The sequence below is a fragment of the Euphorbia lathyris genome, chromosome 10 (assembly GCF_963576675.1).
Source record: "Euphorbia lathyris chromosome 10, ddEupLath1.1, whole genome shotgun sequence".
In the NCBI taxonomy this organism is placed as follows: Eukaryota; Viridiplantae; Streptophyta; class Magnoliopsida; order Malpighiales; family Euphorbiaceae; genus Euphorbia; species Euphorbia lathyris.
In genome coordinates, this window is record NC_088919.1 from 6,606,267 (window position 1) to 6,621,758 (window position 15,492).

Consider the following 15,492-nt stretch of genomic DNA (forward strand, 5'->3'; position numbering starts at 1 on the left):
GCTTCTGATAACAATGTGATATTATCCCAAGGATCAGAAGGGATATTCGCCTAGAACGCCACGTGTTGATCACCTGATACCGGAGTATCACGGCGTATTGAGCAAAGAGATCCGACAGGCGGATCACCAACACCTCACCACAAGAGATCCGCGGGCGAACCTGTGAGGCGAATCGCCATAACCATTCAATCCGCTATTGAAACAGCTGAGCCGATCCCGCAATAAAGACCATTAATAAGCTATCAATAAGCTAACCGACATACTTAAAGGAAACCAGTAACCGCCATTAATGGAGCATTAATGGAGACTTTCTAGTTACTAAAAGTTACAACTTCATGACTATATATAACTTGTATCTCAGGCTATCAAGGTACATTCACTTACCCTTTGTCAATTCAGTTTGCCCTCTTGTTCTTCTATACTGACTTTGGCATCAGAGCTTCCCCCGTCGAACCCAACGACGCCCCCGCAGAGACGGAAACCTATCGGAAATTCTCCACTAGTCATCAGACCTAAATAATGATTTTGATAGTTTAGGGTCCTAATTGATTTTGAAATTTTAGTTTAGGGACCTATTTGAGTGTAATGCCTTTAAAAAATTATCTACAATTATATCAAGTAATGATTTTGAATTATGTCAAACTACTAATATATTTTAAAGATTGAAATTTATAAATTAGGAGTCTAGAATATATTTTCTAGTGTTTATGATTTATGAATTGGGGTCTAAAATTTTTAAATTATAGCGTAAAATTTTATATATAGAAAATAATGACGAATTAAGAAATAAATTTAGTGTTATGATTTAGTTGTAATTTTGTTCTTTAAGTATGATATTCATGTATTTATTCTACTTTTTGAGACTACTTTCTTAATTAATTTTCGGACTGGGCTTAGGCCAACCAAATCAAAAACCCTAACCCATTCCAGACCATTCCCTCCTGTATGTATCCCTCTTCTCTCATCTTTCAATCCTCCCTCTTCATATGATCCCTTCAACATTTCTTGCCTGGCTGATGATTCTGATAATCTGATCAATTCTCGACCGACAACAATGTCGAGTCCGAATTCCGGCTCCAATTTTCAAGACCTAGCAAATGAAATCTCGACCACACAAAATGATTCTCTGTTCAACGGCCATTCAACTTATCCTTCTTCCCCGGCGAAGTTATATCTCACATAATTACGCTGATTCACAATGGTTTTTAAAGGAGCTTGTCCATATATTTGAATGCAAGAAAGCTCATGGGCAGATCATTTTGCCAGTTCTACAGGGTACATCCTTCATAATCAATTTTGTTCTGGTTTAGTGGTGAGCTGGTCACAACTCATTTATATCTGCTTAGGTGAATCAACATCAGGAACAACCGTACTTTTTTAGCGCTAATTATACTAGTTAAATCAAATTTCATATTCAGTTTTCTTCATTTTGCCTTCAACTCTTTCTCTTTCTCTCGTAATCTCTCTCATAATCAATGTTCTCATATTCAATTTCAGTTTACTTCCAATTCAGTTCTAATCATTGTAACCTGCCATGGATTGTTTTTGTTTCTATTCAGTTCCAGGTTTGGGTCTCTGCATTTTTCCTCTGTTGAATTGTCACGCCTATTGGAGTCCAAATTGTATGGAATCCCAATTTCTGATATCTGGAAAGATCGTGAAGCTGTTATTGCATTTGCCCGGCATTTTGGGTAAATTATGATTTGTTTTAGCACTAATTTGAGGCTTAGTTAGGCATATTAATTCATCTTATATTTTCTGTTGGTTTTCAGTTGTGTCTTCTGCAGGAAACGCGCTGATTATCTTGCTTCTAAGAAGGTAAATGACATGATCCGAGGACTGGTTTACATGGTTTTGACTTTATTAAATTTTCTTATTATCTTCTGTTTGGGCATATTCATTAGAAGTTTAAGAAGTTTCATTTCAGAGCTCAAGTTCTGTAAATTTTTTATAGATCATGGATGCATCAGGAGTGGAACTTGTTCTAATTGGTCCTGGCAGCGTTGACCAGGTATATTATATATATATTTTAGCCATGGATATTTGCTGCCATTAAGAGATTACTGATGGCAGATTATGTGTTTATTCAATGCAATTTTACTCATCTTTTGATGTACGATGATCTATGTTACATGGACTCGGGAACTCGTATCCGATACTGGTATAGATCCGAGTATTCAGTATGGCAAGCTTGAAAATTTTGGATACCGGGATACTGTCCTAAATTTGGACATGGGTATGGGGATACTGGATTGTTTATTCTTGATGAAGATTTTAGACTGTAGGAGCAATTAGGGTTTAGGAGGGAAGGGAAAGAGTTAGAGAATTAAAGAGACTTAATTGTTTGTTTTTTATGCTTCAAATTCTTTAAAGAGAATAAACTGCTCTAAAAAAAAAATCCATATCCTATGTTCTTCAATCGTGTCAAACACAGATTTTATACCAATGTCAGTGTCATATCGTGTCGACACTGGTATGGCAGCCAAACTGAAGAGTCCGAGTATCATAGACGATAATAATATGTGTTATGGGTATACTCCCATTCTAATAGTTAAAATCATACAAGTGGAGAACATTATGGGTATACTTCCATTCAAATAGTTAAAACTGATGAAATATATGAAACCTCTAGTAGTGGTGTGTGTTGAAGAGAGTTTTAAAAGAGCTTATTGTATTCAAAAAGATAATTTTGAGTTCTAGGAGCTTTTTTAGTTAGTTTATTGGTCCATCTCTTTTACAGGACATCTTTACCTCTAATTATTATCCTTTAACCCCACCACAAAAGTTTTATTATGTCCTTATTTGTCATTTTACACAAACAACTATCAGTAATTAGCTAAGTTTTACCAAACAAGTTTACATAATCAACTTAATTAGCTAAGAGTTATTTGCCAAATAGGGCCATTGTCTTTCCTTGTCAGTCTTTTTTATCTTTTTTGGGGGAGAATTTTGTTAATGTGATCACTTTCTGTAGCTAGCTCCAACAATAGAGGCAGCTCCCATGTATTAGTTTTAGTTCTTATTCTTAAAACATTTTATTAGTTTGAGTTCTTATTTGACAAATATTGGATATGTTCTATAAAAAAATGAAAACTCACTTCATTCTCAATCTTTGGATTAAAAATTTAGTTGATTGAATGGGGATTATTAAATATATTTTTATAATTATATATTTTATTATGAAAAGTATTCAATTATTATATATAAAACAAAAAATAATTTTTGAAAAAAATGACCTAGAGGAGGCTTAAACCGCCTCTATACAATTAAACCATTGGATTAATTTGAGAAATAATTTATAAAATTGTTTTTTCAGTCATGAATCGTTCATTTACACTTCATATGCATCATTTTATTACTTATTAAGAATAGATTATAACTGTATGAATAGACGTGCAATGTTTTAAAAAAAATTAAAAATTTATTCTATACTTTTTACGAGTTGTATCAAAGAAATCAAAATATTTTTTAAAAATTTATTCTATATTAATTTTCAATTCTATTTTTAAATGTGAAATCTTTTTTTACAATTAACTTATAGACAACTAATACAAAAATATGGAATAAAATATGCTATTATAATAATATCGGTTTGAAATTGGATTAACTTGCCAATGTTGCCACTAAAATTGCTCTTGCAATTTTTCAAACAATGTTTTAAACATAATCTTAGTTCACAAAATTATCGTAGCAGGAACGAACAAAAGCAACTAGGTTTGTGATAATTAGTAGAATTCCAGTTTAAACTTGTTAGGCATGCGAAAGTCTTGAGATATGTTTCCTAAAATCAAAATCATTTTATTACAAGATAAATGATATTAATTTATTGTACGATATTAAGGGTCTGTTTGGTTCAGCTATTATCTAAGAGCTGTTTGTTATTAGTGTTTTGGTAAAATTATACTGAACTGTTGCTGTTAGTATTTAAAATGTTTAATATGGACATGTTTTAAATTAACCGACAAATAAATTATGAAATAAAAAATTTATTACAAAAATTAATAAAAATAATCTAAATAAAAAAATAAAAATGAAAATTTTATTAAACGCAACAAAACCTTGTTCTTTCGATAATTATGTTATAGACATAGAAATAACATAAAAATGAGTAAGACCATGTTCTTTTTTTACTGAAATTAAGTAAACTGAACTGAAATAATAATATTAAACTTGGAAGAAAATTTGTGTCCTCATTTCAGTGTCCCCTTCCATGTACATCTCACAAAAAGTGGCCATTTTTATTGTGTGGGTCCCTTTAGCTATTAAAATATATTATTTTAATTAAATAGGGACCATTTTTTGTGAGAGAGGCATGGAATGAGACACTGAAATTGAGACAACAAGATTTCATCCATTAAACTTAAAAAATCGCAATAAATAAAAGGCTTAAACCATTATTTGACTCTCGATCTATCCAAATTTTTGTTATTTTGCTCTTGACCTGTTATTTGGTCACATTTAGCCATTGATCTGAGGAGCAGGTCCGCCGAGAGTCATGAGTTGTCTAAGCTGGAACTGTCGGGGTCTGGGAAACCCCCGGGCAGTTCGATCTTTGAGTGAGTTATTAATGGCTCACATCCCATCAATGGTGTTTCTTATGGAGACACTTGTAGATAAAAAAAGAGTTGAAGGGTTGAGTAAGAAACTTCATTTTGAAGGATGTTTTGTAGTGGATGCGAGGGGACACAGTGGGGGTCTTGCGTTGCTGTGGAAAGTCAAAGATATGGTGGACATAAAATCCTTCTTGGATCACCATATTGAGGCTACTGTTAGAGAGGGGTGCACTGATGCTTGGAGGTTTGTGGGATTTTATGGGTACGCTGATCGAAATAGACATAAGGAATCCTGGGATCTATTACGAAATCTGGCGGCTTGTAGTTCTCTACCATGTTTGGTAAGTGGGGACTTTAACTGCATTCTAAACCAGAATGAAAAGGCTGGTGGGCCACATTATCCGACACAATTGATAAATCAGTTCGCTGAGGCAATTCGGGACAGTAATATATTCGAATTAAGAATGGGTGGTAGCCAGTTCACTTGGGAAAGGGGGAAAGGGACTCAGCACTGGGTCAGAGAGAAACTGGATAGAGCTTTTAGGTCCAGCGACTGGTGTAGCAAGTTCTCGGGATACAAAGTAACGAATGTAGTGGCAACATACTCGGATCACTCACCATTGCTGATTACTCTTCAGGAGAGGGAACAAAGTAAGGTCAGGAAGAGGTTCAGATTCAAGGAAGCCTGGATACAGGAAGGTGGTTTTGATGAGCTTGTTCGGGGCTGTTGGGATAGGAATAGAGGAGCGACAGTGTTGGGAAGGATGGCGGCTTGTAGTCTGGAGATGGATGAATGGGGTCGTCAATTTCGAAGAAGGTTCAGGGGAAGAATTGAGGCATGTAAAAGACAACTGGAAGGTCTGCGAGATAAAGTTGATAGAGTTTCCATTGAAATGTATTTACAAGCAAAGAGGAGACTAAACATGTTACTGGAACAAGAGGAGACGTACTGGAGGCAAAGAGCGAAGGTCTTTTGGTTAGCTGCTGGAGATACAAACTCGAAATTTTTTCATGCAAATGTAAATGCCAGAAGACAGAGGAACAGAATCGAAAGCTTGATAAATGAGAGAGACGAGGAAATAACTAATGCAGCAGGTATGGAGGAGATAGTCAAAAACTATTTTAAGAAGCTGTTTAATGAAGGAAGTGCAGGGGGACTTAGAAACGTAGATGGGCTGAGAGAGAAGGTCACAACATACATGAATAATCAACTGGTGACTGAATTCACATTCGAGGAATTTACTGAGGCAATTTTCCAAATGCACCCAGAGAAATCCCCAGGTCCTGATGGACTGAATCCTGGTTTTTTCCAACATTTCTGGCCCTTAATTGGAAGGGATATTTTTTCTGCTTGTGTGAGTTGGTTAAATAATTGTGAGTTCCCACCCAATTTGAATGATACAATTGTAACACTGATCCCTAAGTGTGACAACCCCGGGAAAATGACTGATTTGAGACCTATATCCTTATGTAATGTTTTGTATAAAATAATTGCAAAGGTCCTTGCAAATAGGTTAAAAGTGATCTTACCAAATATTATATCTGAGAGTCAATCAGCTTTTGTCCCTGGAAGGTCACTTATTGATAGTGTGCAAATTGCCTTTGAAACAATTCACTACATGAAAAGAAAGAATAGAGGCAAAGAAGGAAATGTCGCATTGAAGATTGATATTAGTAAGGCCTATGACAGAGTGGATTGGGGTTTCTTGAAGCAAACAATGATTAGATTGGGTTTTTGCGAAAAATGGGTAAATTGGATAGTGCTGTGCGTCAACTCTGTGAAGTATTCTATTACAGTGAATGATAGGCTGGTGGGGCCTATATATCCTAGGCGAGGGTTAAGACAGGGTGACCCGCTGTCACCATATCTATTTATAATCTGTGCGGAGGTCTTATCACAACTGTTATCGAAAGCAGAAGAGGTGGGAGATATCACAGGCAGCCGAATTTGTAATGGGGCACCACGGGTGTCCCATCTATTTTTTGCTGATGATAGTTTTCTATTTTTTAAGGCTTCAGAAAATGAATGCAGAAAGGTTAAAGAGCTGCTTACAGATTATGAACAGGCTTCAGGGCAAGCCGTTAATTTGAATAAATCAGGGGTATTCTTTAGCTCTAATATAAAGGATGATTTGAGAGAAACGTTGAAGGGAATCCTACAAGTTCAGGCGCCTCTTGATACTGGGCGGTATCTAGGATTACCATCGCTTATAGGCAGGTCTAAAAGAGCAATTTTTGGGTTCTTAAAGGAGAAACTGACTAAAAGATTCAGCAACTGGACCTTCCGGTTCCTATCTACTGCAGGAAAGGAGGTTCTACTCAAATCTGTGGCACAAGCTCTCCCTACATTCTGTATGAGCACATTCCTGCTACCTAAGACTGTCTGTGATGAACTTCAAAAGATGATGAACTCATTCTGGTGGGGTACGAAGGATGATGGTAGTAAGCGAATTCACTGGTTCGAATGGAGGAAACTATGTAAACAGAAAGGTGAAGGCGGGCTAGGATTCAGGGACTTAGTTTTAATATGGCTTTATTGGGAAAGCAAGGATGGAAGCTGATTGATGAACCACACAGTTTGGTTGGCAGAATGTTCAAAGCAAAATATTATGCTAGGGAGTCTTTCCTATCCTCCAAATTAGGCACTAATCCTAGTTTTGTTTGGAGGAGCGTGTGGAGTTCAATTGATTGCTTGAAGAAAGGAATTAGATGGAATATCGGGAAAGGAGACCAGATCGAGGTGTGGAAGGATCCGTGGATTTGGGGTACTGAGAATTTCAAGGCTGGGTTACCCGGAAACGAGAGCAATAGGGAGGCGCGGGTAGATGAGTTATTTATACCAGGCACTAAATTATGGAACCAAGAGAAGATCCAATCCTGGTTTAGTGCACATGTCGCTGAAGAAATTAATAAAATGGTAGTATCGAATGGGAGGAGGGAAGATAGACTAATTTGGCACTATACCAAGGATGGCATTTATTCTTCAAAATCTGGATATAGACTTGTAACACAGAATTTAGATGAAGTAGAAGAGAATGGGGGTTGGAAAAGATTATGGGAGCAGCACTTACCTCCGAAGCTTAAAATGTTCCTCTGGAGGCTAATGGCGGGTGTCTTACCGTATAGGATGAAGCTGTCAGTCAGAAGAGTGAATACCCCTATAACATGTCTGATGTGCCCAAATGATGTCGAGCATGGGTGGCACCTATTTGCTGGATGTCAGTATGCAAGGCAATGTTGGTCCGTTGCAGGTCTGGAATCACCGGGAGAAGAATGGGAGTGGATTGAGGATTGGGTAATCCACATGTGCAGTATAGCAAGAGTGGAAGTGATTAGGATAAATGCTGCAATACTTTGGGCAATTTGGCAAGCCCGGAATGATAAATGTTGGAATAACAAAAGTAGAGAGGCAAGGGAAGTAGTCTGTACCGCACAAAAAATGATTGGGGAATGGGAAGCTGCCCGAATGGAATTCACGAAGAGGAGAGGACTCAAGGTAGAGGATAGAAACCAACAGGTCGAGCAAAGAGGTGTAGGGGAGAGAAGAGGGGCTGAAGGTGGAATTAATGGAGAAAGGGGGCAAGGGGGCGGAATTGAAGAAATGGTTAGAGGGAGGGGGTCAAGCGGTGGGTTATATGATTTAATTGGAGAGAGTGGAAATGGGGGTGGGATAGAAGAATCGGACTATGGGAAGGGACAAAGGGGCGGGTTAATTAATGTTAATGGTGAGAGGGAAAATGGGATAAGCTCTAATCTAGTGGAAATGGAGAGGAGGGCGCGTGGTGAGTTAAGAAGTGGAGGAAGCAGAGAAGTGGAAAGGGATAGAAATGGGGAAAGGTTAGGAATTGGTGGAATGGAAGAATTAGTGGAGGGGGAGCAGGGTGGGTCAAATCTTAGGAGAGAGGAGGGAGATGCTGGGGATGGCGGTGTTAGGGAAAGCAGGGGTAGGGAAGTGCAGCTTTTGAGTAGAGGGAGGGAGATATGGGATGGGTCTTTGGGATTAAGGAATAAGATTGGGCTTGAGGGAAATATTCAAAGAATTAAATGGGTTAGGCCAAGAGAGGGTTATTTGAAATGCAACATTGATGCAGCTCAATTTTTTGAGGAAGGGAAATTTGGAGCAGGGGCGATTTTAAGGGATGAGTCCGGGGAGTATAAAGGAGCGAGAAGTATGATTAGGTATGGAAGCGTGTCTGTTAAGATGGCAGAAATTCTTGCACTCAGAATGAGCATTGACTGGGTCTTGGCACTTGGGCATACTCGTGTGAAATTTGAAACTGATGCTAAAGAGGTTGTGGATAACATTCGGAAAGGAAAAAGAGATATCACTGAGTATGGGTCAGAGGTTGTTGATTATGCTAGATTATTTTTTCAAAACTATCCGAATTGCTCGGTGGTTTATATTTCAAGGTTAGCGAATGGAGCAGCGCATGCATTAGCACGTAATGCCCGTTCCTATGCTAATTCTTTCGTTCATAGTATAGCTCCTGTATTTATTGGCAATATTCTACTACAGGATATGGCCCGATTTGATTAATAAAGTTTAATTTTCCCTCAAAAAAAAAAAAAATTATTTTAACATAAAAGAGTTTATGTGACAAAGAAACTTCAAGATGTGTGACATATCAAGCTCATATGTCAAAATATCATTACATATGAAGGGGAATAATGGTTTTGTCAAGTCTCCATATAAATTGGGTGAAATTTCACCAATTTGGATAGTTCAGGAGCCAAATGTGACCGAATAACAGATCATAGGCCAAATGATAAAATTTTGAATAGATCAGGAGCTCAATAACACCTTAAGCCTAAATAAAATAAATAAAGCTTATAATAATACAATATTTTTCATGGACCCCGATGACCATGTGAATTTGGTAATTCACTGTTAAATGTAAACTGATTAAATCCAAACTTTGTGATACTTTGAATCTCCACCTTAAGATTTTAATCAGCCTATATCTAACGATAAATGATCAAATTCACCGTGGTCATTAAAATCCATGTGAACACTACTAAGAATAATAATAATAATAATAATAAAAGTTCGAATAATAATAATAAGGGTAAAGTTCAAATAAAACCCCTGTGGTTTCACTAATTTTCAGATAAAGGACTGTGGTTTACTTTTTGTCAAAACGAGGACTGAGGTTTCGCACTTTTAATAATGCTATTAAAACTATCTTTAACGACCTGAAAATGAAAATTTTCAAGAATTAAAGTTGTTCAATGTCATATTTTCTATGGAACTACATTTTCAATTTTAGAAAATTATCTTTTTTAGAACTTTCTCTCTCTAAACATTAACTTTCTCTCTCTTTACCAAACATCATCTAAATGATCTCGAAATAAAAAAGTTGAAGAATTAAAGTTGCTTAGAATATTAGTAGTTATTAAAATATGTCATTTTTGAAGTTGTTAAGGGTGATTTTAATAGTATCAATCGAAAAAGTCCTTATTTTGCTAAAGTTGAAAACCTCAGTCCTCGTTTTGACAAAAAGTAAACCACAGTCCTTTATCTGAAAATTAGTGAAACCACGGGGTTTTATTTGAACTTTAGCCTAATAATAATTATAAATTACTGAACTGAATTCAAATTATTGATATGAAATTAAATGACAAAGAAGTGGCCTAAAGAGTTCAGTAGTGTTTGATTATTGCCATATTTGATATATTTAAAGACAGGATTTAAAATTGCATCATTGTCCATGACATTTAAGTTGGTATATAGACAATCAGTCATTTTATTTGACCAGTTATCATTAAATTAGAGTTATGGGTGCAAAAGTTAACTAAAAGTATAAACTTACTACTTTACCGTTACTTTATTTTGTGCCTATTTTAGCCCTCTTACATATAGAGGTTAGAGTAAATAATTTATTAGTCCTCACATTTTTACATAACACATTGTTTAATCCTTCTATTTTGAAAAACACATTAAAAGGTCTCTATCTTTTGTAAATATTAACTCTTTGGTCATTTTGTCTATTTTTTTTAGGTTTAACTCAACATATCTTAGCTTTTAGGACAGTCATAGTAAAATACAAAATGTCTGTTATTCTATTATTTCCTGTCTGACTGTTTATGTCAAATATAACGATTAAAAGTCTAAACAAGATAGACAAAAGGACCAAAGTGTATAAATGACAAACGATAAGGATCTCGTAAGGTGTTTTTCAGAATAAGAGGACCAAACAATGTGTTAGATAAAAAGTATGGCACCAATAAATTATTTACCTTAGAGGCAGGGGCGGAGCCAGAGGGGGCGAGGAGGGTCGGCCGACCCTCCGGCTCCACCAGAAACTCCCTAAATAGAGGTTCTGAACCTTGGTTTTGTCAAGGACCGCCATGGCTGGAGCCCCTCCAGCCATGGCGGCTGAAGAAGAAGAAGACACACGTCTTCTTCTTCATATGCCCTTCCCATCTATTTTTTTTAAACCACGTCTTTTTGGATTGTTGAGGGTTAAAAAAAATAAAGAGACGGGGAAGGGCAAAAATGCCCTTCCCATCTCTTTATTTTTTTATTTTTAAATCTGAATGCTTTAATAAGGAAAGAAGAAAAGAGAAAGCAAAGAAGAACATGTTGAGTGGAGGGATAAATATCCAAATTAGTCCATTTTTATTTGGAAATTTCAATTGATCAATTAATTTTAATCTCACTCAACTTTCAATTAATTTCAATTTAGGATTTCTTGAGGGGAGGGATAAATTTCCAAATTAGTCCATTTTTATTTAAAAATTTCAATTGATCAATTAATTTCAATCTCACTCAACTTTCAATTTAGGATTTCTAATTTAGAGATTTCTATGTTGTTTGCTTCGAATTTAATTTAGGGTATAATTTAATAATTTTAGTTACTTTAATTTAAATTATCATTGATTTATTGTGTTGGGGATTAATTTCATTTATTTGTTTTTATTTTATTTAGGGATAAGGTACCAAAATCGGTCTAAGGTTTTTGAGAAAATATCAATTTAGGCTCAATGTACAAAATAACACAAATATAAGCTTAATGTTTAAAAATTGGTATCAATTTAGATCTCGATAACCAAACGTGATACGTCATTCACATTACTTCGTTAAGATCTTTCAATTGTATACGGGGAGAAAAACCAGAACTTAACGGATTAATATGAATAGCGTGTCACATTTCGTTATCGAGCCTAAAATGGTACTCTTTTTTTAAACATTAAGCCTACATTAGTGATATTTTGTACATGGAGGCTAAATTAATACTCCTCCCATATCTTATTCCTTTTATTTAGAAAAAACGTATCAATTTTTTTACTATAGGTACATAAATACTTTTTACTCTCATTTGTATGATATAATTTGTCTTTTATATTGTTTTTTTTTCTTTTTATAAATATGTTAAAGTAGCATTAATTTTTTCCGATGGTCTAGCCCCCCGACCTATAGGTTCTGGCTCCGCCACTGCTTAGAGGTTATGTTAGTATTGCTTTGGAGCCTTTGAATTGGAGCTATGACGGTTGAATTCATTGATTTAGTTTAGGTAGCTCATTGTATGTTGCATAACAATTTCTGTTATTCGGTTTCCCTTTTTTTGCCTGATACATCATTTCTTTTTGTTGAAATAAAAGGTACAACAAGCTTCGGATGTGATTTCATTTAGTTCTCTAGACTCCTAAATTTGATATTACCCAAACCAGAATTAATTCACTATTTCAACCCATAAAAAAATGTATACAATCAGGTTAAGCACATTCAGTTAATTATAAAATGTACGTATTGGTGTGTTTCCTAGACTCAGAAACCCAGTAAGAATGGGAGCTGGTCATACTCGGGCTCTGGAAATTGAGCCAAATCCAATTCAAAATCCATACTATCTTCAATATCTTCATCTGAAGGCAGCAACTTTTCAAGATCCACGTCTTCTGAAGCCACCAATCTACTTAGATCCTTATTTCCTAATTCCAAACTTGTAATTTCTAAGCTTCCAATCACGTTTTCATCTTCAATGGCTGCGTTTTCAGAGAAACCAATCATGTTTTCAATCTCAAAAGTTGCTTGTTCCACAGCCTTATCTTCTTCGGTTGAAGGAAGGAACAAGGATCCGTGTATTATCATCTCTGAATTCAAGTAGATTCGTGAAACTAATTTCAAAGCTTCAAATCAGGTATGGATTAATTTCGGTACATGCAATGTTTGAATCACCTCCAAATTCTAGTAGATTGATATTAATTTCAGGACTTGGAATCATGTATGGATTGTTTTTGGTACCTGCAATGTTAAAATCACATCCAAATTCAAAATTGAAGTTGATTTCAGAGCTTAATTAATTGGAATCAGGTTGTGGAGTATTTTCAATACCTGAAATAATGTTTGAATCATCTCCAAATTCCAGTAGATTCGTGAAACTAATTTCAGGACTTGAAATCACGTATGGATTAATTTCGGTACCTGCAATGTTTGAATCATCTTCAAATTCAAAACTGAAGTTACTTTCTGTTTGGCTCTTTTGTGGGAAATTGTGGGCGTGCCAGATAATTATAGTATTATCAAACTATGGAATGAAATTGAGTGCGCTTTCTAACTTCTAATTATCAAAACGATTGTATGGAATAAAAGAGACCGTAAAATTCCAAAGATTCGATTATCAAAACGATACCGACCTTACAGAAACGATTGAACAACAAATAAAAATAGAATTGTAATGGAAAAGATGAATGAACTTGAACTTGAATGAAAATTGAATCTAAGGGAACAATTGAGAATTGTAAAAAATGCTGAAGTCTAAAGATAATTGGCTAGAGTTTTGCTTGGGTTTGTTGATTTGGTTGATTGGTCGGGCTGATTTCATCATGATTCCTTCCATTTATAAATGTTGGAGGTAACTTCCTGCTTGCTTCCACTAATCCACGTTCTCCACCACATTGAGTAACCTCCACTTTAACTTCCATGATGGATTGATACATACACTTTCTGATTTGTTCCTGCTTTTTAATTGGCTCACGAAAACACGTTAAAATATTAGCTAGCACTTGGTTCCCCTATTTTTGGTGCAAACAATTGCCCCCCTCAAGCATGAATTTGAGGAATGTAAATTTCATGCTTGATTCTTCATAAGCCGTGGTGTCAGCTTTTAAAAGTGTCACACCATATTTCTTTAGGTGACACAAAAAGCATAGGCCGTGGAGTCGGCCCTTGTGTCATTTTCATGCTAATATTTCATTTCCTCAATTGGAGGAATGCTCCTTAGCCTCAACTTCAACTCGCCGACTTGACATCTCATCGCTGATTCATTTTTTTTCTTGGCTTATGAAACTCAAAGTGGCCAACTTGACGGAGTGCATAAGCATATAGTTTCAATACAACTTCTCGGATGACCTCCATAGTACCTGGGGGTTGAGGGATGTCAATCTTCTGGTGAGCATAAGGCACATGAGGAAATCCAGTGCTTCTTCCATTTCCTCTATAGTTGCCCCCCATCTCTCCAATGATATGGTGGCCTCCTGCCTCCTCGTGATATGAAGCTGTATAGGAGGTAGGATTAGTGTTCTCAAAACATTGAGGAGCATGTGACTTACTAGAATTTTCTTGCCTGCAAAAGTAGCGGCCTTCTTTGAGACAACATCCTCCCTCAAAGGTGGAATCTGATACTTCTCAGCGATGGACACACCACATCCTTCATTGGACTCCAATGAGCCTTGAGGAACATGGTTTCCTCCACTCTTGATGCCCCCTGGTTGCGATAGCTTCAGGAGTATCTTATCCATCTTCTGATTCATATCGCTCCTTATAGCTTCCAGATTCTTTTCAATGGAATTGAAATGTCTCTGCAAGAATTGTGAACTTTGGATCTCTGCAGAGATCCATGATTGTCCTCTGGAATTAACAATATTTTCAACTTCAATTCGTTTCATCATATGTGGGTCATTGCCTGTCGCCATAATCTCTTATTCTTCAGAGTTGGCTGCTACAGGATTTTTGTTGTTCTTATCATTTTTCCTTGGAGGTATTGTGATTCGTGTCCCACTGGGCGTGCTAATTTTTGTTTGGCTCTTTTGTGGGAAATTGTGGGCGTGCCAGATAATTATAGTATTATCAAACTATGGAATGAAATTGAGTGCGCTTTCTAACTTCTAATTATCAAAACGATTGTATGGAATAAAAGAGACCGTAAAATTCCAAAGATTCGATTATCAAAACGATACTGACCTTACAGAAACGATTGAACAACAAATAAAAATAAAATTGTAATGGAAAAGATGAATGAACTTGAACTTGAATGAAAATTGAATCTAAGGGAACAATTGAGAATTGTAAAAAATGCTGAAGTCTAAAGATAATTGGCTAGAGTTTTGCTTGGGTTTGTTGATTTGGTTGATTGGTCAGGCTGATTTCATCGTGATTCCTTCCATTTATAAATGTTGGGTGGGTGGTCGGCCACAAAATCTGCAATTGCTTTCCCTTTTATCGAGGATTGCGGGAGGTACACCAAAGTGAACTCGGCCAATGCTAGTGACCATTTTCCTATTCTTCCTGAGAGGATCGGCTGGTTTAGCATGTATTTGACCAAGTCGGTGCTAGCAATCACGTAAACCCTCGCTTTGAGCAAGTAATGCCTCAACTTTGTGCAAGCGAAGTAAAGGGCCAAACATGTCTTCTCGACTGGGCTGTATCTCGTCTCCGCCGATAGCAAGGTTCGACTTAGATAGTAGATGGCTTGTTCATGACGGTTTGCGTTGTCTTGGGCAAGCAAGCATCCAATTGACTCGTCGGTCGCTGATATATAGAGCTTGAGTGGAGTATCCTCCCTTGGTGGCATCAACACAGGTGGATTACTCAAGTAAGTTTTGATCTCTTCGAACGCCGCTTGATGCTTGTCGTCCCACTTGAAGCTTTCTTCGTCTTTGAGTCTTACCAGATCTGAGAATGCCCTGGACTTTCCAGCCAAGTTTGATATGAATCGTCTCA

General features: G+C 36.4%; 1 protein-coding gene across 1 annotated transcript; it reads left to right on the forward strand.

Annotated features, from left to right (window-relative positions):
- The first annotated feature begins 920 nt into the window (after nt 1-920).
- On the forward strand, nt 921-3,039 carry LOC136209820 (thioredoxin-like protein AAED1, chloroplastic). Its single transcript, XM_066001419.1, has 4 exons — nt 921-1,275; nt 1,560-1,691; nt 1,773-1,818; nt 1,955-3,039. Exons 1-4 carry the CDS (start codon nt 1,232-1,234, stop codon nt 2,054-2,056), a joined length of 324 nt encoding a protein of 107 aa, XP_065857491.1. The 5' UTR covers nt 921-1,231; the 3' UTR covers nt 2,057-3,039.
- The last annotated feature ends 12,453 nt before the right edge of the window (nt 3,040-15,492 follow it).

Excerpts from the sequence above, each read along its gene's own strand:
- LOC136209820 (XM_066001419.1), top strand. The coding sequence starts at position 1,232 with ATGCAAGAAAGCTCATGGGCAGATCATTTTGCCAGTTCTACAGG. Across the intron at positions 1,692-1,772 it reads GCATTTGCCCGGCATTTTGG|TTGTGTCTTCTGCAGGAAAC; the intron begins GTAAATTATGAT and ends GTTGGTTTTCAG. Across the intron at positions 1,819-1,954 it reads ATTATCTTGCTTCTAAGAAG|ATCATGGATGCATCAGGAGT; the intron begins GTAAATGACATG and ends AATTTTTTATAG.